The 27,596-nt window shown below is 43.1% G+C and overlaps 1 protein-coding gene across 2 annotated transcripts in view; it reads right to left on the bottom strand.

Moving 5' to 3' along the window:
- CCHR7.PART0H15orf39 (chromosome chr7.part0 C15orf39 homolog) overlaps positions 1-27,596 on the bottom strand; it is a 49,905-nt gene that overhangs the window by 8,196 nt on the left and 14,113 nt on the right. For both annotated transcript variants that reach the window (XM_044077240.1, XM_044077241.1), the window contains exon 2: positions 23,843-27,406. In XM_044077240.1, the coding sequence (XP_043933175.1) occupies positions 23,843-27,383 (3,541 nt within the window). In that variant the 5' untranslated portion in view covers positions 27,384-27,406. The remainder of the gene's footprint in view (positions 1-23,842; positions 27,407-27,596) is intronic.

Raw genomic sequence — 27,596 nt, forward strand, 5'->3', positions numbered from 1 at the left:
ATACAATACCGTAAAGTACAGAAGATTAACTGCATTTACACAAGTAGTTTCACTGAGGAGTTCATTTTCTGTGGTACAAAATACCAAGGTCCTAAGAAAGAGGAACTACCCTCTTTGAGGTGTTTAAACTGTAGGAAAAGATGGTTACAGAAGCTTTGTAAGGAAGGCAAGTCAAGCTGAAATACTGAGAGATGTACCTTCAACTAAAGCAATGTCAGGTTGCGAAGGCCCAGCAATTAGTTGGGAAGTAAAAAGTGACAACAGAGTAAAACAAGGCTGCACTTTACTGCAGCCTACTTACTTCGACCCTTGCTGGACTAATCGAGTTTGTAAAGCCTCCCGTCCCCTGCATGTGGAAACTTTCACAATCGTCTTTTTTTGTTTTTGTTTTACACTTCTTCATGCCGGTGTCTCTCTTTCTGTTTGACAGTAACACTAGAGACAGATGGTCCCCTGTGCATGAAGGGACAAGGAACCCCTTGACCACTGGACACTTTTGTGCTTGATAAATATGAAGCTTTCTCGTTAGTGTGTGTAGTGCTCATAAGCTGATGCTGGATGTTTTGGAAGAATCTTCACAGGGAAGAGTTAAAACAGAAGCTTTCTTCTAAGAAGGCAGAAATAATTCTAATGATACATGGCATATGGAGTAGAGACAGAAGACAAGAATTGGAAAAAAGACAAGATAAATTGGGTAATATATAAACAAGCCAGAGACAGAAACCGGGTGTAGCAAATCTGTAGGCAAGGAGTACAACAGTACAGGAAGGGTAGCAAGCTGGTTTGAACTACATTAGGTTTAATTTTGGTCATAAGGAGCTCATTTAAATAGCTGTCGTATAGTTGCTTAAACAGGTCAGTTATATTCACAACATAATCTAAAGGGATGTCTAGGCTAAGAATGATACAGATCTGCAAGAAAGGGGAAGAACATTTGATATTCACAATCTCAAGTGTGTGTGTCTTAAAAACAAAAATATGCAAGTTTAGGGGCTTCAGTTTTCAGCCAGGAAACCAGAGTCTTGAAAAGCATGCCAAATATCATAAAAGCTGATCAATGAAGGCTAAACACTTGATGAAGTACTGTAGTTTTGGGTATTACAGAAGTAAAAAGTTAGCAGACATTAATGGACCATCTTGGACCACTGTCCAGACTACTATTGCTTGAAACATACTGAGGGGTGTTTCAAGATGTCTGAAGTGCAACTGCATACTGAATTTAAAAGGAGGTTTAATACTGAATTAATACTTGACAAACCGACCAACCTAATCAGGGCTTTAGATATGAATCTTATGCCAGCCCATATGGTCACAACATACATAAGTAAGATGTTTTACAGTTAAGCAGTAATTTAGTGGCTGAAAAAATGTGAAACCAATATTACATATGAATACCTAATGCTGACCATGTGTTTATCTTCTCCAGTCAACAAAAGGTTATTTAGCCACTATGAAATGGCAGATTAGGAACCTGTTTGTAACAGATGCAGTTGATATTCTAAATAAATTCTTGAAGCAGTAGATAGCTGCAAGGGTGTACCCAGGCATATTGCATTAACACAATAATATATACATTTTTGAAACTATTTATTCTGTGCAATGAAATGAACTAAGATTTAAATTTTCAGAAAGCCTTGGCATATTTACGAAGCTGTTATAAAGTTATAGAGATTTTTTTTTTCCAGAATAAAATACTGGCAGATTTTTTTGTTTTAATTTGTTTAAGGCTATCATTTAGCACAATACTGAAATGATTAGTTGCACAGAAATTTCCACTGTCTGAGGAGGTACTACTTTGTGGGAGGTGGTATACAGTTACAAAATTCCTGGCTACACCCCTGGTTGGTTGCCATCACCAGCAAAAGCGAGCTGCAGGGAGAAACTACACACGTCAGCTTTTACAATAACAGAAATAAAACACCCACCTTTAACTTGAGAAGTGGAATCAGGAGCAGTGAACCACAATTGTGGTGTCACAAGACATATTCTGCGATGCTGTTAGTCACTTTCAGTTCTCTAGGAAGGGCTATGTAAAAAAAAAATCAGTAGGGAAAAGGGAATAATATAACTTGTAAACAACTGTCTGGACTTATGATGATGTGCTACACCAAACAAAGTACAACTATTCAGTATAAATGGAAAAGAAATACTTAGAAAAAGCAAAACTGTAGCTTATGGTCATGTTTTAGACATTAATGTTTCTCCACAGGAAAAGTACAAAGTGTGCATCAAAAAGCAGAAGCAATCTGGAATAAATGTGTTGGACCTATAGTACTTTCGCCTACCTCAGGGAGAGTTGCAGTAATGCAATACTTGTGATGAAGAATCAGGTGCACAGCTGTAATAGTACAACACCTGTGGTGACGGGTCAGGTGCACAACTATAACACTGCAATACATGTGGTGACAGGTCAAGTGCAGAAAGTACAGTTGTGTACACTTACCATAAATGTAGATGTTTGAGTGTATTCACTGTTGCAGTCATCACACTTGGGTTATCTGCCTGCATGTAGCCCTCAATCGGCCCGAATACCAGAGTCTTGGGATTTCTGCGTCGGATGCTGTCGTCTCATCCATGACGTCAGGTTGTCAGGGGTATAAAAAACATGCAGCCGATGTAATTACATCAGTTTTTCTTGTCCCAGATGTCAGAAGCCCCCAAAATAGGAAGCAACCAAATGGTGTGGAACACCTCCAGTAAAAAGTAAATACTATTTCCATAAGATAAGGGCAAAAAAGAGGATAGGTAGAAAGTATAGAAAGACAGGGGGCTGGAGGGAGGGTAACCAGGATTGCAACAGTGAATACACTTGAACATCTATATTTATGGTAAGTTTACACAACTGTACTATGTTCTTCGTGTTTCACTGTTGCAGTCACCACACTTGGGTTGATTCCCAAAGCTGAGGAAGGGTGGAGGCTGCCAAAAAGTAGTAGGGCTGGCTAGCAGGCCTTGTAAGACTGCTGTGGCAGATCCAGCTCTGGATTTAGAAAAGACAGGTAAGTGGTAATGCTTGGTGAAGGTGTGTACAGAACTCCAGGTTGCAGCTTCCAGGATGCCCCAGGTAGGGACTCCCCTGAGAAAAGCTGTAGAGGTTGAGGTAGCCGTAGTGGAATGAGGCCTGATCCCCTGTGGGGTAGGTATTCCATGGTGTTTGTAGGAGAAATTGATGCAGTGCGCTATCCATTTAGAAATGGTTTGTTTCTAAATGGCCTTGCCCTCTGCCCCTGTAGCAAAACTGACTAGCAGCTGGTCAGATTTTCTGAAAGGTTTAGTCCTGTCAAGGTAGAAACTGAGCTGTCTGTGCACGTTCAAGAAGTGCAGGATCCTTTCCCCTTTATTCTGAGGATTAGGAAAAAAGGTTGGCAAATGGATGGATTGGTTTAAAGCCACACTGGATACCAAGTTAAGGTCCCAGGCAGGAGTGGGAGCTCTCCTTGGGGGTCTTAAATTGTTAGCTCCTCTCAGGAACTGTTTGATCAGAGGATGAGAGAAGAGGGGCGTTTCAGTATTGTAATCAGCTGAGATGGCAAAGGCATGAACCTTAACAGATGAGAAGGATAGGCCTTTGTGGAGCAGCTCTGCTAGGTAATCTAAGAGTTGAGGCAAGGAGGGCACGGCTGTGTCCTTCCCTTAATACTGGCTCCAAGAACAGTATCTATTCCAATTTTCTGAATAGGATTTCCTAGTACTGGGCCTCCTGGCCTTAAGGATAACATCCAGCACCTGTTTGATGAGGGTTGCTGGTGATGTATTCAGGGAATAAGCCAGGCGGTCAGGTTCAGAGTTTGCAGCCGAGGATGCAAAATCTGTCCCTCCTGCTGGGACAGCAGAGAGGTGGTCAGATGTAGGTGACAGGGTGGCAATGCTGTCAGACTGCATAGGAGTGGGTACCAGTGCTGGCGTGGCCAGTCTGGTGCAATAAGGATTGTCCTTGGCCTGTCCTGTTTGATCTTGAGGAGTACTTTTGGAAGGAGGGGCAGAGGGGGAAAGGCATAGATTGAGAGGTTTTCCCATGTGAAGGATAGGACATCTACTTTCCAAGTTTGGCTGTGGGGAATTCTGGTGCAAAATTTGTTTAGCTGGTAGTTTTGGGGGGACGCAAAGAGGTCCACCTCTGGTGTCCCCCACCTGTGTATTAGAAGTTTGAATGAGTTTGGTCCCAGTTTCCACTCGTGTGGGTCCATTAGACTTCTGCTCAAGTCGTCTGGCAGGAATTGAGCTTGCAGGTGCACTTGGTAAGGCTATGTTCCACAGAGCCATGGCTAACCTGCAGAGTGGGTAGGAGTGAGTCCCCCCCTGCTTGTTTATGTACCACATAACTGTGGTGTTGTCTGTCTTGATCAGGAGTTGTCCTGGCAGGATAAGGTATTTGAAGGCTGTCCGTGCATTCCGTACAGCTAACATTTATTTCTGACTGATATGCAGGTGAATTTGTCCTGCACTTCATTTGCCTTGAATGCATTTGCCTGCCATGTGAGCCCCCCATGCACAGTCTGATGCGTCTGTTGTCAGAGTTTGGACGGCGGGGGGGTTGTGAGAAAGGGAGCCCCTTGTTGTGGTTGCAATCTTCTGCCCACCAAAGGAACTCTGTTCTTAGGCAAGGAATGATTGGAATCATTGTTTCCAGGTCCTGGGAATGTTGATACCAGAGACTTTTTTTTTTTTAAGTACCATTGAAGTTTCCTCATATGCAGTTTTGCATATGGAATCAGTAGAATACACGAGGCCATGAACCCTAGCCAGTAGTCCTTGGCTAGCATTGGAAGGAGCTGCTGGAGTGTTTTGAATGTTGGTACCACCAGGAAGGTGTTTATGGGTTGACAGATCCAGAATAGGGCGCCAAGAGTTCACTTTCCTGGGCACCAGGAACAGCCTGGAGTAGAAACCTTGTCCCCTTTGCTCTGTTGGCACAGGTTGGATAGCCTTGATACTGAGAAGAGAAAGTACTTGCTTTTGGGCCACTGTCCACTGGTTTGGAGGAAGGTCTGGAAATCTGCTTGAAGTTGGCAGAGAGTAGAAATGTAATCTGTATCCCTGGGATACAATGTTTAAGACCCATCGGTCCTGGGTAATATACTCCCAGTTTTTTGCATGCAGGGTGAGTTTTCCTCCTAGGGGTGCAAGTACTTGGGCATGGCTGGGAAGGATTAAGGACAAGTCATTGTGAACTTTTTCCATATGGGGGTGGCTTACCACTCCCAATTTTTGAGGAGGGTGCACTCCATTGATTAGATCTGCACATACCCTGAGACTTAGTCTTTGTGGTCTGTTGCCCCTGGGTTTGGGCTGCGAAGGCCTGGAAGGGACTGGAAAGGATCAGTTTTTGAAGGCCAATGCCCACTGAATCTAGGTGGCTGTACCTGTAAGAAATCTTTAACAGTTTGCACGGATTTAGCTTTTCCTCAAACTTTTTAAGAACTTCTACTGCTTTAGAGCCAAACAAACATTTTTAGTTTAATGGAGCATCAAGTAATTTTGCCTTGACATGGTCTGGCAAGATTTGTTCCTTCAGCCAAGCATGCCTTCTCAGAACAGACCCAGTGACAGCAGCCCTGCAAGATGCTTCTAGGGCATCAAAACCAAACTGCAAAGTATGCTTACCAACTTGGTTCGCAGAATGCATCAAGTCGTGTAAGTCCTTATTTTCTGCACCATCAGGAATCAACAACATTTTTTGTTTAATTAGATCAAAAATATGCTGCTGGTACTTCCAACATGTGCAATTGGCAATTTAAAGCCCTGATGGCAAGAGTTGCAGAGGTATAGACCTTCTTAGCCCATCTGTTTAGAGCCCTAGAATCCCTGTCCGAATGGGGTAGGGGTTTTGGCTGTAGAAGCCTTAATACCTTTAGGTCCCTGGGAAATGTTCTCTGGATCTGCAGTGGGATTTCTAAAGAGAAATTTGTGAGAGTCGGGTACTCTGTAGTATCTGTCAGGCTTTCTAGGAGCAGGTGGTAAAGTATCAGGGGTAAGGCTGGATTCCATGAAGGCATCATCTACAATATCCAGGACAGGGGGAATAGCTAGAGGCAAGTCTAAAATGCCTAGAGTCTCTTTTTGGACTCTGGGTAGTCCTGGCATTCCTAGAGGAAATGCTCTCTTAGGGTATGCAAGGTTTCACCGAAAGAAAGGTCCACTGGGGGGGGGGGGGGGGGGCTGAAGGAATTGAATCCTCTGCATCTGAGTCCTCATAGGTAGATATGGGTATATCCTGATAATCACAGGGGTCAGAGTCATCAGACTCATGGTCTGAAGAATCAGAAGGAAAATCAATTCTTTGTCTTTTAGGGGGGAAGGCTGGCTTCCTCTAATTAAAGTAATAAGGTCTTCAGCCATTCTAAGCATTTGTTTCTGTGGCATGGGAGCTTGAGAATGTGCTTTGGTCGTCGGTTTCCTAGGCGTAGTGCGAACCCTGGGCCTGAGAAATTCGGTAGATTTAGTCATTAACGAAGTAGTCGGTTTGATACGAACATCGGAAGGTCTGAATGCACCATCAGAAGCCGGTGCCTGCACAGCGGCTCCGGACTGACCCAAGGTAGAGACATCAGCAGGTTCCATAGCCGAAGAAGCATCTCGTGGCATACTGGACTCAGAATGAGTCTCAGTACAGGCCAGCGAATCTGCAGAAGTGGGTAAAAGGGGCTGGGAAAGTGCCTCACTGAGTACCGGCGGACTGGCGACTAGCTTAACTGAAGCATTGTCGGCAGTTTTGGACCTATGCGGTCTGTCTCTGTCTTTATATTTGCGTTTTTTCGGAAGATTGGTAGTCGGATGGCTTACTAAAGCCGTTTCGGAATACAGAGCATAAGAGCGAAAGAATTGAGAGATAAAAATAGCCAGACAACAATTAGTTCGGGCGTAAGGCACAAAACCGACAGCGACGGACATCATGGTCTGGGCCTAAACAGGTGACGCAGTAAGAATGAAAATCTCTGTGAGGTATTTGCTTTCCACAGGCAAGACAATTGTTAACTTTTTCTGACATCGGTTAGAGCAAGAATCCCCAACAGGGAACTTAGCTTTAGAAGACTTAAGGTTTGAAACTCAAAAAACGAAAATTTCAGGTAGCTGCCGACCGGCAGTTGCGAACTGCTTCTGCTTCGGGCTCCCGCGCGGCAAGAAAAGCTGATGTAATGGCATCGGTTGCATGTTTTATACCCCTGACGTCATGGATGAGGTGACAGCATCCAAAGCAGAAATTCCAAGACTCTGGTACTTGGGCCGACTAACGGCCACCTGCAGACAGATAACCCAAGTGTGATGACTGCAATAGTGAAACACGAAGAACATCTGTAATACAAGGTTCTGCTTTAGGCAGCACCTCTCGAGAAGCAACAGGAACACCTTGATACCTGAAAATGACCTATTTTCAGCCAAGTAATAACAAGACTTAGTGCTATAAGAAGTACTACATAGCACAGGGACAAAGACACTGCATACTTTGCTCCTAAATGTGGCACATGGACAAATCAAGATGGTGATGGCCAATGACAGTCTCCTTGCCCAGAAAGGGAAGGCAGTCAAACACCCCGCTGCAAATACAGTACCAATCACTGCAACCCACTATTTGCTCAGTTTCTTCCTGAAATTATGCATGCAAGTATAATTTTGGGGATGGTGGGCTTGCAACAAGGTGCTAGCATATTGGCAGGGAAAGCACAAAACAGATGAAGGAGAAAAAGGGAGGGCGGAAAGAAGAATAATCAATAAATAAATGAAGCAAAAGTGAATAACGATGATACAGCAGTCATTATGTTCTCGATTTAGAAGAAAGTACAGTTGTGTAAGGGTATAATTGATTCACTGACTTAGTACAACCCACAGAATGAGATTTATGCTAGAGGAGGATGGACAGGCTTCCAGAGCAGTATGGATGCCCAAGTATTGGCCTACTTCCCATGCCAAGGACATCAGCCAGAATCCTGGACATAAACAGGAGAGTTGTTGTTGTCTTTTGGCTTTTCCCGGTTAGGGGGTCGCCACAGCGGAACTCCGGTCCGCTAATGATTGGCAGTAGATTTTGACGAATGCTGAGGTGCCAGCTCAACATTCAACCTTCAAAGAAGGCACGCCCATTTACACATGTCTTTCGAACGCCCACCCAACTGCGGGGAGGACATGCAGACTCCACACAGAAGGCACCCCCCGCACTCCAGCCAAGAATCAAACGGAAGAACCTCTTGCTGCGAGGCAACAATGCTACCGCTGCACCACCAGAGTACCCAGTGCTAACTGACAAGAGAATTAAGGCTGTGAGCTGCAGCACCTGTGGTACAGGGTTTAATTCCTTCAGTTCTCACTTGTCAACAGCATGACCTTGAGCAAGTCACTTAACCAGATATTGTCCTGGGTAGCCCCTGAAAAGGGACTGTGGGCCTTCCTAGTTAACAAATGGCTATTACCATCTTTTGTTCTTTACTCTAAATGAAAGAGAACCAACAAGAAAGTCCAAACCCTTCTTCATATGCTAAGCATTAAGGGCATGTTAACTGCTTTATATAGTCAAGTATCAAAGGAATCTGGGAACCAAAAAAAAATTCTGATCTACAATAAATGAGGAATTTAGTTCCAGGAACACACACTACACCTCCCATTAAAACATTAAGACTTCTAGTTAAGATTCCCAGAAAAGCTAAAGCACAAGTAAATCACACTGGGATTACCATGCCCCCCCCCCCCCCCAAGTACAATACAATACAAAACTGAGGATATTTTCTTCCCAGGATAGTGGCCAAGGTCTGTCCCCCAACACAAAAGTGCTCTGCATCTGTCCAAGGGGATCAGTGGGTCAGAACTCCCACTGCAGTAATCAATGCTCCCGTACACAGATGCTAATGCTATGGTAACTTATCTTTTGCGCTGCTCCTAGACTGCAGGTCCAATATTTAATGAAAAATTAATTATCCAGGTGCTGCTTACTGTAATGGATCTGAAGTCTTAAAGACACTAAGGTCTTGCTGGCTGGATTCTGCTGAAATCAAAGCCTAGTTATAATTGCATTCAGTCTGTTGCCCACAGAAACTTGCAGAATATACACTGATGCAGCACCAAACTCTTTCACTTTAAAAGTAGTAACTAATAAATTGCTTTTTATAACAAACCACATGTACTACTGTTGCAGCTTTAGTCACACTGTACCACTTACTTCTTGATCGGCACAGAAGATAACTTTCCTGTACAAAATACCTCTCCTAACAATTTCATTTGCTAGTCTTTTGATAGTGTTTTTACATCCTGTTTTTCTCCTTGGTATTCTATTTTGGTCTTTGTATGAAAACATCTGTTTGCTGGTGTTTGCAGAAAAATATGTTTTCATCCTGTAGAGAAACAATGCTGGTATTGTCTTTTAAGTAAACATCTTGTGCAAATGCTGACTTGATGAAAGCATATCTATTCAAACTTCCTTGCTTAACAGTGTCATATGATAGAAACACGTACAGATTGTTTTCATGTTGCCCATTTAAGGAAGCAGGTTAACTCTCTTACTGACAATGTTTAATGTGCATACATTCCGTTTTTTTACATTTTTGCTTAGTCTGTAAGAGGTCAGCTTTCTTGCCGACAGTGTAAAATGCATACATACTTGCCGACTCTGTAGGAAAACATGTCAATTAAGCAAATTCCTTATTTTTCAAGCCACAGTCAATTAGTATGGATGCCAATCACATACTGCTAAACTCAATTTCTACATTTAAGCAAGCTTTATTTTATACCTTATTTATGTTGCATATTTGTAGCAGAATTACTTTCAACCTCAATACCTTGTTGAGCATACTCTTAACATTTAATGTGCGAAGAAGGTGTGGGAAATGGTCTGCATAGTAACTTCACAAATATTCTGTACACACACAGTATTGAATAAATCTGCTGTTGAGTAGAGTTGACCCTAACATTTCCAAACAGTGTCTTACTATACTGGCTAGCCATCTGTAAAGGGTCAAGATGGACATCTAGGCCTGCTTTCCTGACCAAAAAAAAAAATCTGACATTCAGAAGGAGGTGAAGGCAAGCAAGATCCTGGGATTAGGAATGCACAGACATAGACCTCAGCAGATCTTATAACTCCAACTTTTGGCAGGACTGGCATGATCATTAAAGCACCATGCACCCTGTTTAGTTCTTCAGTGACTGAGCCCTTTTCCACTTTTTTGATATTTAACACTTCCATTTTTGGTAGAATTTCCAGCAAGAAACTTGAAGGGAACAGCAATACTGCTACAGAAATTTGGTCTGAAGGACATATGCCTGAAGCCAAAATACCATTCTATAGAGAGTACTGTAAGTGGTAATCCTTAGGGTGAACACTTTCAATTACATTTACAGTTATTTTTCAGATTTTAGCAGTTTTTAATGCAACTATAAATAATATACTAAAAGTGAACATTGTGTCAATTGTTTTTATTCTCGTAACTGATCATGAGCAATATTCCATGTAGGACTTCAAAATCATAATTCTTAGTAACAGTTTGAAACATTTGAATTAACTAAAGAAAAGCTAAATGCAGGGAAGGAGGACATGAATCATCTAAGCTGAAAGAAATAGTAGAGGAAAAGTACAATTGTGTAGATAAAACTTAGCTTATATGTGATCACTGTTACAGCCATCATTATAGGGATTGTTGCATCATTTGACACAATGCAATGTCGGACTTGACTTTTTTGGGTGAGCATGCCTCACCCATAGCCAGGCCAATTTCACCTCATCTTGAATGCCTTTACATACCTGGTATATGCCATCTTTAGTGCTTTTAAGCTCCCAAATAAGGAAGAGCCACAACCATATCAAAGGTTACCAGCAAGGACTACTCAAAAGATATACCTGTGTTATGAAAAAATCAAGCCCTCCTTAGGGAACATGAATAAAGAGATGATGTGAGCAAATCTGAATGGTTGGGGGGGGGGGGGGGGAGAGTATATGGGAATTCACCCAAGTCCCCGTCACATGGGGGGTGAACACAGGCTGACTGGTCTGCAATAATGACTACATGAACATCTACAGTAATGGCAAACTACTTACACAACTATATTATTTTTTTCTTGTGGACCACTGTAAGAAGCTGTCAGTTTGTAGGTAGGGAGGTGGTTGGCTCACTGGTTAAATAATGACTGAAGAAGAATTCCCTTCAGTATAGTAACAGCAAATCCATTTTCTGCCCTAGAAATTAAATCCAGTTGGCAGTACTTTGAGGAGATGTGAAATGCAGACCAGATGGCTACTTTTGACAGTATCCTGTGCAATAGCTTTTTTAAAAAGGCAGTGGTAGCTGCAGTACCCCTTGTGGAATAGGCCAACTTCTTCCCTCCAGGGCACTGCCACAATAAGTCAATACAATCGGTTAGTTGGCTTCCTAATCACCCAATACGTTATATCTCGAACTGTGTTGTTGCAATGACTCCAAGTTTTCATACTAGCCACATTTTATAGGTTCATAGGCTCATAGGTAGGTACTAGGCTATTGGCCCTAGGGCCTATACAAGCCTAGCCAAAAATGTACCCTGGCTTTCGCCACCCAAGACAATTATTTTCCTGTGCCCCTGTCAAGCAGAACCACAGAAGTGATCCCCGGAGTGAATTTCCTATTACCCATTTTTCTTGAAGAGTGCTAATGAGGAGCTCTGTTTGACATAGACAGGTAGTCTGTTCCAGAGTATGGGAAGTCTCTGGGACAGGAATCTATCCCTCCAGCATGTTCTGTTTATTGTGGTGACAAGGTTTAGGTCCCTAGAGCGTGTAGCTCGGAGGGATTGGGATTTCTTTAAGTGGAGCATGTCCAACAGCTCTGGGTTTGACATAGCTTTATATGTTAGGCAGAGATCGCCTCTGAGTATGCGATATGCGACGGAGTAAAGCTGGAGTTTTTTGAGACGGTCTGCGTAAGGCATCTGTTTGAGGCCAGTAATCCTCTTTGTGAGGTATTTTTGCGGCCTTTCCAGTTGTTGTAGATGTCTTGTGAGGTACATACCAAAAGGGGCGGGCGTTGTACTCTATAATGGGTCTAATGAGTGATGAGTAGAGGGGAACAATGACCTCTTTTTTTTCTGGATGAGAAGCCTTTTGTGATGAGGTGTGCCACTTAGAAGGATTTCCTGACCACTTTGGCGATGCGATTATAAAAGGAGAGACTACTGTCCACCTATGTCCCAAGGTCTCTTATCACACTTTCAGTGTTAAGTAGACTACCGCCTATGTGGTAGTTCATGGGTACAGAATTTTTACCAAAGGGGATGACAATGCACTTTTTGGCATTGAGCTTGAGACCATGTCTTCGACACCAGGTATCTGTCTCAGTGAGGCCCTTTTGTAGGATGTCCACATCGCTAGGAGTTTCAATTATGGCTCCTAGTTTGCAGTCATCTGCGAATTTTGTTAGCCAAAGACCTTCTGTGGTACTCCACTTGTCACTGGTCTGTTGTCACTGGTCTGAAGTCTGATTTGGAGTCTGCTACTTTCACAGTGTGGGTTCTTTCAGTAAGCCAGTTGGCAACCCATCTTGTGACATAGGGATTTATACCTAGTTTAGTGAGTTTATCTATAATTCCAGAGTGGGGGATGGTGTCGAACGCCTTGGCGAGATCTAGATAGGCTGTGTAAACCACCTTACCCTCATCCATGGCCTTGGTGACTACTTCAAAGAAGTCTATCAGGTTTAGGAGACATGATCTGCCTTTCACTAGCCCAAACTGTGTGTGGTCCAGGGTTTGGAGATCTCCAATGTCTTTGTTTATGAGTTCCATGATGATACGTTCCATGGCCTTGTAGACGAGGCTCGTCAGGCTAATGGGGCGGTAGTTCCCGGGGTCTGTTGTGGCCCCCCCTTTGTGGAGTGGGATAACCGTCACGGTGCGCCATTCAATGGGCACAAAGCCTGAAGTGAGGCTATGATTGAACATGGTACTTAGGTGGGGTGCCAGTTCATTCTGTAGTTCATGTAGAAGGCAGCCTGGGATGTTGTCAGGTCCCATGGATGCTGTGTTCTTGGCTTTGGAGAGTGAAGTTTTTACCCATGCAGCCATGATTACAGGAACTTTGTATTCTTCCGGTATAAAGATGGGCCCTTTAGGGGGTGAGAGGGGGGTAAAGTTAGCACTGAACCTATCTGCCAGGATGTTGGCAATATCAGTTGGTTCTGTATATTTAGTGTCATTGTGCTGTGACTCAGAGCAGATCTGAGTGTTGCCATTGATGGTCGCAGGACAGGTAGCTTACATCCTTCTAAGTTGGGAACTGCTGATTGAGGGCTCAGTGTCTGTTATTCCAAAAGTGTATTAATTCTGTTTTAAGCACTTGGGCTTCAGGCCAGTTATTTTACATTAAAAGGGTTCGTGGTCTGCACTCTTGTGGGAGGAGAGGCTGGACTCTGCCCTTCTAGCTGGGAATTTCTGGTTAAAGGCTTATAGTGCCTGCATATCTAAACTGTTTCTTACTGAAATTGGTACACCTTGTTTGCTGTAGCATAGACTAGATCCAGGCCTGCTGAATCTAGCTTTGTTTGTATAACTTGAGCACGAATCCAGGCATTCTTTAAAGTATTCAATTGTATTTATTACTGCTTGGTAGTAACTTGATTAAAGTGTAGCTATCATTCTAAGTCTTTTGGATTAAGCACTTGGGTTTCAGACCAGTTGTTTTACATTAGGAAGGTTTGTGGCCTGCACTGTGGTGGCAGGACAGGTAGCTTACATCCTTCTAAGTTGTGAACTGCTGATTGAGGGCTCAGTGTCTATTATTCTAAAAGTGTATTAGTTCTGGTTTAAGCACTTGGGCTTCAGGCCAGTTATTTTACATTAAGAAGGTTTGTGGTCTGCACTCTTGTGGGAGGACAGGCTGGACTCTAACCAGAAATTCCCAGCTCAGAAGGGCAAAGGCTTATAGTGCATGCATATTTGAACGGTTTCTTACTGAAATTGGTACACCTTGTTTGCTGTAGCATAGACTAGATCCAGGCCTGCTGAATCTAGCTTTATTTGTATGCTGCTTGTTATTTCCCTGAAACGCTAATTCCACCTAAAACGCGGCTTTTCAGCGCTTCTGTGGATCCCCAGTGACATCTGCATTGCTTACTGTACTTAATTCCTTGTTTCACTTAAAAGAAAGTTACTGTTTGTCGTTTTTGCATTTAAGTTACCTGAAACACATTGCATTAAATTACCTGGCACTTGCTCACTAAAGCAATTATATAAGTCATCACTAAAATATTAAAAGCACTACACCCTCACAAACTCCCCTTGTGTACCTAGTTCCCCATTGGCCCCCTTTTTTTCAATTATAAAGGAATTCCCAATACTATTCTAGCATGTCCAAAGGTTAGTTGTAAATCTCTTCTCCGGTCCAGCTGGTGAATCTGGGAATCTTGAGGCAATGTTACAACTGCCTCATGTACACAGACCACCCTCTCCTCCTCCCAAACAAATTCCAACACGTGAGAGATGCAACTATAGCCATACTGGAGGCTAAGCTCTCTCAACTCAGTACTGGCGAAACCAGTGAGGAGGAGAAGGAAACCACACTCACTACAATTCCAGTCTCACATAGACCTACCACGACAGCAAACCAAACACATAAACACAGAAAAACATACTTAGAGGCTCTAAATAAAAATCTGCCTAAGCAGCAGAGACCTCCAAAGCAGACACCCAAGCAACCGCTACCCCAAAACAAAACACGTGCAACACATAGCTCACAAAGCCAGTGTGCCGAACAGTCACAGCCCTTAAGGCTAAACAACACACCCGATACACTTGTAATAGGTGACTCTATCATCAGGCACACTGACGTCCCGCTCACCAACCTGAACAAGGAGAAGGTCACGGTGAGCTGCCTGTCAGGCGCTAGGATCCGCCACATAACACAAGCACTCAGGTCACTCCAAGGCAAGTACAAATATGACTCAGTCATTGTCCATGCTGGTGTGAATGACCTGAGACGTACCTCCCTGCACTACATGAAAAGAGACATAGAGGAGCTCTCTGAGCATGTAGCCCAGGCCAGTATGACCCTGACCTTGAGTAGCATCTTACCCTCACCAAGAATGATGCCACAATATGAAGACAAGATGATCAATTTCAACAATTGGCTTAAGTATTGGTGTCATTCAAAGGGGATCAATGCCTGTCAGCCTGGGATGACATGCTCGACAAGCCACGATGCTTCGCTAGGGATGGCTTGCACCTGTCACCCCTGGGCCTTCGGATATTGGCAAAGGCTCTTGCTACCCCCATAGTGCCTTTTTTAGGCAAGGCTCAAAAGACAAACCCACCTCCATAGGTATCACAAGGGATAAGAAACTAAGAGTAATGCTACTCAATGCCAGAAGTCTAAACCTCAAGATGCACGCACTCAAAACTCTCCTTAGCATGGAGAACATCGATATCTGTGCAGTAACAGAAACCTGGTTCAAGGCTCCCGAGAGCACCCCAGCACTACCAGGTTATACCGCATACCATGCTTTTCGGCCCCAAAACGTGTGCCGTACCACAAAAGGAGGGGGAGTATCAATATTCGTCAAAGATACACACACCTCCAGGTTGGTGGCACAGCACGAAGCATCAGAGACTATCCATGTGCAACTAACAGTGGGTAAAACTGCCTTCCAGTTTATAGCCTGCTACAGACCACCCTCCCAAACCCAGGAACCCCACTCGGCCTTCCTGAGTACACTGGAAAATATGAAGGTCTCTCCAAACACCATTATATTGGGTGACTTCAACCACCTAAACATAGACTGGGAGCATTACTCTAGCTCCAACACCCTAGCCCAAAGGTTCCTAGAATTTATAAACTCAAATGCTATGGAACAACTTGTTACCACTCCCACAAGAGGGGGAAACATACTGGACCTGATCATTACCAACATGGGGACTCTATGCTCCAGACCAGAAGTGTATCCCTCACTGGTAAGATCAGACCATATACTAATCTCACTGGATATTCACATCCCGACTCCACCCCCTGCCCTGAAAACCACAGTGAAAAACTTCTCTAAAGCAAATTTCACACTCCTCAAAACAGAGGTGGAATCCTTCAAACCCCCCGGGCCTGTGGAAAATACGGCCCAGACCGCAGAATCCTTTATAAACGCATTCTATGAACACTTTCAGGAATGCATGGATCATGCAATCCCAAATAAAACCAAGACCCAATCCTCCAAAGGCAGACGTCCTGTCTGGTGGACCCCAGCCATAAACAAACTATACAATAGAAGGAGGAAGCTACTACATGACAGAGCAAAATCCCAAAAAGGGAAGGCATCTCTGATCAGTATTAGCAAAAAACTACGGGCACTCATAAAATCGTCTAAGGCCAGCTTTGAGAAAAAAACTGCACAGGACACTAAGGATAATCACAAGGCTTTCTTTGGTTATGTTAGGAACCTGGGTGGGAATTCCCAGATATGCTCAGAATTAGTCCACAATGACAAAAAAATACATTGAACCCACAGACATTGCCAACATCCTAGCTGACAGGTTCCGCGCAACACCCCCCCCCCACCAAAAGGGTAAATATTTATCCCAGCAGAGTGCTGCCCCCTGACATCTCAGATGCTCAGGTAAGAGCTGCCCTCTCCAAAGCAAAAAACACAGCATCAATGGAACCAGACGGTGTCCCGGGCTGCGCCCTACATGAAGTCCAAGAGCTAAACCCGAACATAAAACTACTGTTCAATCTCAGCCTTACTACAGGATATGTACCCAAAGAGTGGCGTACAGCAACAGTGGTCCCTCTCCACAAAGGTGGTGCCTCAACGGATCCTGGAAACTATCGCTATCGCTATAGAAAGGGTCATCATGGACCTCATAAATAAAGATATTGGGGACCTACAGACACTGGATCCTACCCAGTTCGACTTTGTGAAGGGCAGATCCTGCCTATTAAACCTGGTTGATTTCTTTGAAACAGTCACCAAGGCCATTGACGAGGGGAAGGTGGTCCACACAGCCTACCTGGATCTCGCAAAAGCCTTTGATACAATACCCCACTCGGGCATTATAGAAAAGCTCACCAGCTTAAATATAAACCCCTATGTCACTAGCTGGGTTGCAAACTGGCTCAAGGACAGAACCCACATGGTTAGAATTGCTGGAGCCATGTCAGACTCCAAACCAGTTACAAGTGGTGTCCCACAAGGCTCAGTCCTGAGACCTCTCTTGTTTGGTATATATTTCTCGGAGGTACAGGCCAACACGGAAAGACTGTGGCGAACCAAGTTCGCAGAGGACTGCAAACTGGGTGCCATAATCGACTCTTCAGCCGGCACAAGCATCCTCCAAAAGGGCCTCATAGAAACAGACAACTGGTGCCAGAGCCAAGGCCTCAAGCTAAATGCCAAAAAGTGTACAGTCATCCCCTTTGGCAAAAACAAAGTGCCCACAAATTACCACATTGGTGGTAATCCATTAAGTACAGAAGAAGTAATTAGGGACCCAAGTTGATAGCAATCTCTCATTTGACAATCACGTGGCCAAAGTGGTTAGAAAAACATTTTATATAGCCCACCTAATCATGAAGGGATTCACATCTAGATCAGGGGAGGTCATCGTGCCTCTTTACTCATCCCTCATCAGGCCCATAATTGAGTACAATGCCCCTTTCGGGATGTACCTTACCAGCACCTGCAGCAACTGGAAAGACCCCAAAAGTACCTCACCAAGAGGATCATAGGGCTCAAACAGATGCCATATGCTGCCCGGTTAAAGAAACTCCAGCTCTACTCAGTGGCATACCGCCTGCTCAGAGGCGATCTGTGCCTGACGTATAAAGCCATGTCCAACCCAGAATTAATGGACATGCTGCACCTCAGAAAATCTAAATCCCATCGAGCTATGCGCTCGAGAGACTTGAACCTCAGCACTGAAATAAATAGGACATGCTGGAGGGACAGATTCATAACCCAGAGGCTCCCTTCACTCTGGAATAAAATCCCAGTCCAGGTTAGGCAGAGTCCCTCATTGACTCTCTTCAAGAGGAATCTTGATGAGTGGATGGGAGATCGTAGGTTTACCCCGGGTATCACTAATCACTGTTACACAGAGGCACAGTATACTAACGTCGAAAAAGGGCATAGCAAAATTAATTTAAAATGGGTGGCGAAAGCCAAACACACTCTGGCTAGGCTTATAAATGCCCTAGGGCAGATAGCCTAGTATGAACCTATGAACATAGCTATAGAATGCTTTGTGGTGGTCTTTAGAATCAGTGGCAATTTTGTTTTTATAACTAGCTTTGGAGGTTTTATGAGGGATCTCAGCTTCTTACTGAGGCTGACCAGGGAGTTCCTCCAATCGTGGGATTTTACTCTTTTTTTGCAACAGTTTCTTTCTTCTGTTGTAGAGTTTGTTTATGGCAGAAGATCACCAGATTGGCTTCCTTTTTTGGAGGATAGCATCTTGGTTCTGTTAGGGATAGCACGATCCATGCACTCGTGTAAGTGCTTATAAAGTGCATTTGTGTAGGATTCAGCAGTCGTACCTCTATTGTCCATCTGCATGGGTGTCATGAAGTTTGCCACTTCTGTCTTAAGAAGCGTGAAGTTGGCTTTGGAGAATTTTTTTACGGTTGTTTTCCTAAAGGGGGGTGGGAGCGGGATGTGGATGTCTAGGGTGATTAGCTTGTGGTCGGATCTGACCAACGAGGAGCTGACCTCTGGTGTAGAACACCGGTCACCCATGTTGGTGATGACCAGGTCTAGGATATTGCTGCCTGGGGGTGTGGATAAGTTGATCCAAAGCGTTGGAATTGATGATTTCCAGAAAACGTTGAGCAAAAGAGTTGGTACACAAGTAGTTTTCCCAGTTAATGGTAGGGTAGTTGAAATCACCCATTATTAGAGTGTTGGGTTGTACCTTAATATTTTACAGTGTATCAAGAAAAAAGGAGTGGGAATCCTGGGGCATGGTGGGGGGTCTGTAGCAAGCTACAATCTGGATTGCGGTTTTGTCCAGAGTTAGTTGAACTTGGACAATCTCGGATGCATTATGCTGAGCAACTAGCTTGGAGGTGTGGATATCCTTAATGAATAGTGTTTCGGTCCGGGTTTGGTGGTCGAAAGGTGTGGTATGAATTATAGCCTGGTAATGCAGGGGTGCTCTCTGGAGCTTTGAACCAGCTCTCTGTCACTGCACAGATGTCAATGTTCTCCATTTTAAGGAGTGCCTCGAGCGAGTGCATTTTGAGGTTTAGACTTCTAGCATTGAGTAGCATTACCCTCAGATTTTGCTTGCTTGTACCTGTTACGGTGGTGAATTTGTCATTTGAACCTTGCCTAAAAAAGGCACTAAAGGGGTGGCAAGAGCCTTTGCCAGTATTCGGAATCCCAAGGGCGACAGGTGCAGGCCATCTCTGGCAAAGCAGCGTGGTCTGTTGATCATGTCATCCCAGGCAGACAATACTGGATTCCCTTAGAATGACACCAGAAGCTTAGCCAATTGTTAAAGTCAATCATTTTGTCCTTGTACTGTGGTGTCATTCTGGGTGATGGTGGGATGCTACTCAGGGCTAGGGTCATACTGGCCTGGGCTACAAGATCAGAGAGCTCCTCCATGTCTCTTTTCATGTAGTCCAGGGAGGTATGTCTCAGGTCATTCACACCAACATGGACAATGACAGAGTCATATTTGTACTTGTTGTGGAGTGACCTGAGTGCGTGCGTTATGTGGCGGATCCTGGTACCTGACAGGCAGCTGACAGTAACTTTTTCCTTTTTTAGCCTGGTGAGTGGAACATCAGTGTGCCTGACTATAGAGTCATTAGAGTGTTGGGTACGTTATGCCTTATGGGCTGTAGTTGAGTGGCACACGGAGTATGTGGACTATGTGTCATTTGGGTTGTGTTGGGGGGGTGGAGGTTGCTTGCATTGCTGCTATGGAGGTCTCTGTTGTTTGGGCAGATTAGTACAGAGAGCCTCCGCGAATGTAGCTGTGTGTTTTGTGGTTCTGTGTGTGTTTTGGTGGTGTAGGTTTTGGAGGGACTATGTGATGAGTGTGGTGCGGTGCAAGTGTTTACCTTCTCCTCTTTGTTTTTGTAACTGCTGATCCTTGTTTAAGGTCTCCTTTCATCAGTTTTTCTAAAGACTTCAGTGCTAGCTAGGTAGTACCTCAACTGTTTATGCACATCTAGGGAATGCAGGACCCCTTTCACCTATTACTGGTACAAGGGGAAAAATGGGAGTTGCTTGGTTTAAAATTACTTCTGTAATAACTTTTGGCATAAAAAGGGGTCAGTTCACAATGTCACCCATTCGTTAAGAACTGCATAAACTGCTCTTCACATAAGGGTCTGGAGTTCAGATACTTTCCCAGCAGTGGTGACAGCAATATGAAGTTTTTTTTTTTTTTTTTTTTTTTTGTAAAAAAAAAAAAAAAAGAAAATTTAGATGTACTGATGCAGCCAGTTCAAATGGCAGCAAGGTCAGTTTTTCCAACACAACATTCAGGTGCCAATCTGGGTCTAAATTTCTCCTCGGAGATCTCTTCATCACTTCAGAAACTAACTGGCAGTCTTGGCTGACAATGGGATGTTGTTGTACTAGCAGGTACAGAGAGAGAAACTAAACCTGAAGAAAGTTGTGACAAAGCCCAAAGAACCCATCTGCTCTACATATGGCTTCATGTACCAGAGGGAGAACTTTTTCTATTTATCAAGGTATGATTTGATAGTACTTACGTCTTCTAGTTTTAGCATGTCCTTAGAGAAACACTGCTTAAAGGTTAATATAGTCACATCATTCAAAGAGAAACATTTGTTAAAGGTTAATATAGTCACATCATTTAAACAGCTAGTCTAAGTGTGGATAGTTGGGAAGTACTAGCAACCACTGTCCCCGAGTCAGAAGGTTCACATGCTGGGTAGAAGTATAGGTTTCTTCCTTGCTATCTGAAGTAGGTTGGAAAACAGTGCTACTCAAGTACGAAAAAATGTCAATTAAAAGACGACATTTCAGAAATTATTTTAACTACTTTGTGAAGCAAGACTAAAGGATGGAAAGCATAGTTGAGAGGAGGCATTTATGAAAGAGTTTTTGTTTATGAGGTCCAACTATGTACCTCTGTCATGTGGTTCTTCAGAAGCCCTCCCAGCCAGCCTGCCATGAAATTCTTCTGTGTTGGTATGTAAGCTGTATTTAGGAGCACTTTGAAATGTAGGGTGTGTTCACAAGCTTGCATGGCTAATCTGCTGAGGTGATAAGATTTGTAAATAAACAATGGATGCACAAACACACATGTGCACACAAAAAGGAATGTTCTTTGAGGACACTCAGGGTACCAGACTCCTAGACTGTCTTGAAATTTTACTATTTTATTTGTTTTTGTTGATTGGGAAAGTCTGACTGGGTACAATTGCTTTTTCAGCAGAAACTTTGACAGGCTCAATGACAACCATCATCTCCCTTTATTTTTATGTGCAATTTCTTCTCCCTGGGACTGTACTGTACTTTTTGAGGTACAGGGTTCACCCCATTCCATATCCAACACGTGTGTGGTTAAGGTCTGGTTTGGGGTAGATAGCTTGAAAAGTATATCATTATTCTTTTTCAGGTGTTGCACCCCCAGTTTCATGACCTTCTTTTACACAAGGAAGAACTGAGATACTACGCCTCCACGGACTGAGACTGTTGAGGTATTCCTTAGGTACTACTGATGCTTCTTCATGTGCAATCAGGCTATGGGGTCCACCTGTAGGGCGGATGCCATATGGACAAGAATGCTCAGAATCTCCCTGATTATTACCACTGATCTCCATAACATGACCTGAAAGACAGTCCACTTTTTCTTATACTAGATAGGTAGGTAGGTAGTCAAAGACTGAACTGGTGCCCTGAAAGGTCACCAGAAGACAAGAAGCCATGCATTTGATGTCTACTCTTTCAAGGAGAAACTTAAGTCTGTTGAGGCAGTGTAGGCTGTACCTCAGTTCCTTGTACAGCTCAACCTGTGTTTGTGCCTTAAATCAGACAATGATCAAGATAAGGCTGGATATGGATTTGCTCGGTTCTTCAGTGTGCTGTCTCTGGTGTCAGAAGTAGGCAAACCTGTAATGGTGAATCCACAACAATTAAGGCACTACCTTGAAAACAGTAATGTGCAAGTAGCCATCACTGAGGTCTAATCTCACTAGAACAGCCCAAGATCAACATGTTGAACTTTGGCATTTTTAAGTTGAGTTTAGCCTTCACAACCCCAAAATAGGTCTCCAGGATTAGTATTTTGGGGAAAGAAAAAATACAGAGTAAAATCCTTTGGCTTCTTGATCGGGGGATCTGGATCTATAGCCTCTTGGATTAACATTTATGCTAAGCCAGAGACAGCTACTTGTCCATGGTCTTTTGGGACAGAAAAAGTTCTCCCTTTTCCTGGTTTAGATGTGAAATAAAGCATGTCCTTGGGGGCCAATTCACAAAAGCCACTGGTTTGTTATTATTTTACCAATTCAAGTAGAAGTAAGCTAGATGAATAAATACCTTTGGGCAATATGGGAGGAGGTAGAGTTAAAAAGCTAAATAATTTTTGGGAGGGCAGACTGATGGGAGTGATGAGTTTGGTACCTTCACAGCTGCTCCCTACTGAGGTGGGGGGTGTAGTTCTGGGGGCCTACAAATTTCTCTATCCCCCTGCTGCCATTTTCTTTTTTGTACACCCTTCTTATCTCTTGGCTGCTAACCTTTACCCTGCTCCAGTAGTAAAGCTATTGCTTAGGGTCAATTTCTGGTACAATTGGGAATAGAAATGTGAAATGTATCAGCTAAATCTAGTCTTCCCTTTGTCTTCCAGCCATTTAAGCACATTATTAAAAGGGTTTCAATGACCGAATTCTCATCCAACAGGGCATTTAAGGATTAGCACTTTTGACACCCATAGTGAGAGAATCCTCAGCCAAGAATGTAGCATTGTAAAACAGACCACCAGCAGCAGCGTGGATACTACACCTACAGCATCACATCCGCATCCTAGTGGATGCATTCCCAGGTGTAAGCACATGTGAGCTTGCCTGATTAGAGTTAACATCAGGGTTTCATTACCCCTCCCCCCACAAGAATCCTGCAGGTGCTACAGCATATAATCTTGATACTTCAGAATGTGAAAGTAGGACAGTTCAGTCCTGAAAGCCAGGACTGATAAGACTGGTATTCTTAAATATTAGATGTGTGAGCATGAAGTATTCAGTGCAAGAGTGAACGGAAAAAACTTGTTCCTCCATGGGCAAGAGCCCTACAACCAATTTGTTTTCCTAGGGACGAAGGTAGAACAGAGCAGGAATGTGCAGCCAACTGCTCAGGTCTCTGGATTTCCTGTTTATGGCACTGTTAACCGAATTAGGACTGCTTGGGCTACAGATAGGCTACATACCCTTACTTCAAAGAAACTGACACAAGAGCATGTCAACACTGCCCCCCCCCAAAAAAATACATTGATTTCTACAAAAAAAAACAATTGATGACAGTACCCTTATGAAACACGACTATTAGATTGCAAAGGTTCCATGGTCTAGATTCATTTTCAGTACAAAAGGGGCAAAAAAGCAGATGGATTAAAAAAAAAAAAAAAAAAACATTTATTGGCTCATTCATGCAGAATTTCAGGATAATTCATGTGTTCTTCATACAATGATTTCTTTAATGACTAACGTATTGGAAGTTTTTCACATAAGACAGTTACAGCACTTCACTGAACTCTGTAAGGCTCATTTCAGGATGTAAACCTGCAGACATTGACCAACAGTGAAAACTGCAGAACTTCTGCTGTCTAGCCTATGTCATGCTTTTGTAAAACAATCACGTAGCAAAGCTATATCACATGGGTGAGCACAGCAAAAACAGAACAGGACAGAACAAGCTAGGCTACTTACCAAGACGATTCTTGGCGCAGTCACACCAGTAGAGATTGAGGAGGTCTGGGTAGATAACTGGCAACTGTTTCAGTGAAAGCAGCTTCTTCAGCTTAGAAGGACAACTCTTGAGCTGTAAATCTGTGAGCTGCTTTTCCTCAGAAAGGGTTGTGGGACGAAGTTCTACTTTATATTCTTGCAATACTTGATCGATTTGTACAGCAGGTATACTGGGGAACAACTTCTGTTTCACTACATAGATTGGAATAAAGACTGTTCCAGCTCTTATCACATGTGGGAAAGGGCATGTCTTTAAAAACATATAACTGTCTAACTGAGACAGAACATTTTTTAGGAAGGATTGCACATTTCCATGTAACCATACATCTTTTCCTTTGGTAGTGTCCACAGCTTCTAAGACATCTGAACCATTTTTGTGTTTTGACAATTTCACTCGTGCTTTGGTTTTGGTTTCTGCCTCCAGTTTTTGTAACCAGTCCTTTAAGACATCTGGAGATGTTTGCAAGACAGACTTTGAAACTATACTGCAGAGGGTCTGGTGCATATGTAAAAAAGAACGACTTGAGGCTTTGTGTTCTGAAGTATGACTGCCTGGCAACCCTGTACTAGACTCCACATGTGCTGCTGAACTATTAGAAATAGCAGGCAGCAGGGGCACAGCTGCAGCAATGCCTGGTAACACCAATGTTCCTGAAAATTTTAATCCCTGAGAGATATTCTGTTTAACAGCAAATTTGTTATTGCCGGATGTCAATTTTAATGCTGGAGAGTTTTCCTGTGCACATAACTCCACCCTTGGGTCTTCTATGGTCTTTTTCAGCTCTGGCGGGATTTCTGCAACCTTTGCAGCAGCAGACTTCAAAATTTTAAATTTTTTGAACAAAAAAGATGCACTGCTCTGGAAATTGGTTTTATCTGGGGAATTGATAAAAGGTAAGCTTTGGTGCACTTCCTTTAGATTGTCCAACTTTTCGGGCTTCTCAAGTTTATCATCATTACATGCAGTATTATGTTCAGTTTGTTTTATCATCACATTTTCTTCTTGGTTCGAACACCCCTTCATGCTAGCAATATTTTTTACCGTCTTGTCTACAGTTTTTTTTAAACTAAGATCTAAAATTCTATCCTGGTCTAGTTCTGTGACTTTTCCACTTGACGTCTTTGCACTCATATCACAACTTTCATGAAAAACACCACTTCTGACATTTTTCAAAGAATAGTTCAAAGCGTGCAATTCTTCACCAGTATCGTTCCTTTCATTTGTTGTGCCCTGAGCAGCTTTTGTTCCGCTCTCCTCCTGCCACAATTTTTCCATCCTTTTGCTACTATTTGAATGGCAATCCTTACTACAGTATGTTTCTTGGGTTTGTATAATATTATCTTTAGGTAATCTCGAACTTCTATCCGGACTATATTCTGTTTTCTCTATTTCCACACTGCCTCTTGTCCTTATGGCAGAACATTCGCCATCTGCCTTTTGTTCGGTTTGTTTTGGTGATGACGCTAAACAAGCTTTCTCCAAATATGATCTATAAGGAGCCAAACTAAACACATTATTGATTACTGGCATGGGAGGTGATGGAGGTGAGTAACTTTTCTGTCCCTCCAAGTGGTGGAGTGGCACTGATTTTCCATCAGTAGATAGGCAGTCTACTCTCAGTTGGGAAGCAATTGAATTACTGACCAGCAGAGGCTGCATCATTTTAACCCTTTTTTCACAGTTTATCTCCTTTTTTTCTGGACTGTCACTTATAATTATTGGAATGACTGAATCAGATTGTTTGTGCCTTGCTTTACTGTGAGATTCTTCCAAGATCTGGGACTGTTTTCCAACTTCAGGTATGTACACTTCTTGTTTTTTTATCTTCCTACACTCCATCTCAGATACAGTAGGTAATTCAGACCTTGTACATGCCTGTCTAAAAAATCTTGACCTTGCATCCAGCTCTTCCCTCAAGGTATTTATCTGTTTATCAGAACCTGCACTCATGTTCCTTTCTGAATGTACAGGCTGAAAGGCACTGTGACTGCTGTTTACCTGGACAGCACTACCACCATTTTTTGTTGGAGAACCTCCTTGCACTTTTGGCACACTGCAGTCGACTGACAAGTTTGAATGTGTATCATACAGGATCAGAGGCCTACAAGCAGGGAATTCAGGTGAACTAAATGTATAACCAGGAGGTTGCAGTAACAAGTCAAGTTTATATCCAGACTGATTTGGGAGTGTACTGTCTTTTTTCTGTAACCCTGCTTCTACAACAGGAACATGCATAGAGCTAGGTAGTGGAAGAGAAGCCTGATACATACAAGAATCAGAAGACCTCATTAAATGATTTTGTGATCTCTGCTGCTCAAGATAAGCAGTAAGCTTTGGATCTTCTTTCAATGACAAACCACGGCTACCAGCAGACTGCATGGGAGAAAAGTTATTACAATCTTTGCTGGGTACAGGACTTCCAGCAGGGCAAGTATACATCTGTGAAGGTATAACATGTCTAGAAACAGGCAGTTTTTCTTGACACAATGATTTGTGAGGCATCATTTGTGAACCAACTGTCACAGGATGAGCAGAAAGTTTATGTGGCTCCACCAATGGGGATGGGATATTCTTTGGACTACCATTGTGCAACTGAGAATACCCTCTTTCTGGGGATGGCACTTGGACAGCTGCAAATTTGTCATACTGTAGTGATGCACATGCCAGCGTTCCTCTTCCAGAATCTTTAGAATGGAGTCCCTCTCCACGAGTGTGCTGCAAGAGACGATCACATAGGGTATTTTTTGCTAGTGCCGGAGTTGCACCACAATGTTGGTTGATGGATTGCTGGACTTCACTCACAAACATAGGTCTAGCAGCAACAGAAGAAGGTGCATTCCATGCCACCTTCTGTGACCTCACACTTGGATTGTTGCTTATGGATAAACAAGACTTTGAATTACAACCAGATTCTGAACAAATACAGTTTCCGTACACAGGCTTAGGAACTGCAATTTTGTGATGGCTTGAAGTCTGTAGCTGCAGTGCAGTATTTGCAGTATCTGGTTTTAGAGTGGGCCCTGAATTCATCACATCAGTGGATGGTTTATGTTGTTTTAAAAGTCCTTGGTGTTCTGCAAAGTTGCCCCAGTTATCTGCTACATTTTTTACATTTCTAATCAAACTGGATATGCCCTTTTCAGTTACAGAATGCTGGAAATCTTGGTTAGGAGTCAATGTATCAGGCCTGTACAGAAAACTACTATTGGGGTGCTGCTTTAAGCTTACACGCTGGCTAACTGGATTATGGGTATGTTGCACATATGCTGCAAATGGATTCCACTCTGTTGACAACTGTGGGCTTTCTGAATCCAAATTGTTAAGAGGATATGTTAAGTATGTACCACTGTAATTTAAAGGGCTCTCTTTAGAGTATCTAGCCAACAAGCTAGGTTTGTACAAATGTGCGGACAGCATATTTTCAGTCTCTTTTTCCAGTCGTGGTACTTTGGTGTAAGCTAAAGTATCGACGTAGTCAAGTTGTCGCTTGCTGGCCATCATGTTCTCAAACTGATGCAGATCACCTAGTTACAAAAAACAAAAAAAAAGTTATGTTGGACATGTACATTTAATGTAATACATGCAATCAAACAAAATGCACAGTATTTCAAGCCTTCATCCTAAAGTCCAAATTTAAAATAAACTGATACCCTGACTTTACCTTGCTTACTAAATTCAAACTAAACTTTTTTTGCTTTTTTTCCAAAATGTTCA

This window comes from Protopterus annectens, chromosome 7.part0 (genome assembly GCF_019279795.1).
Source record: "Protopterus annectens isolate FY-2018-M chromosome 7.part0, PAN1.0, whole genome shotgun sequence".
NCBI lineage: Eukaryota > Metazoa > Chordata > Ceratodontiformes > Protopteridae > Protopterus > Protopterus annectens.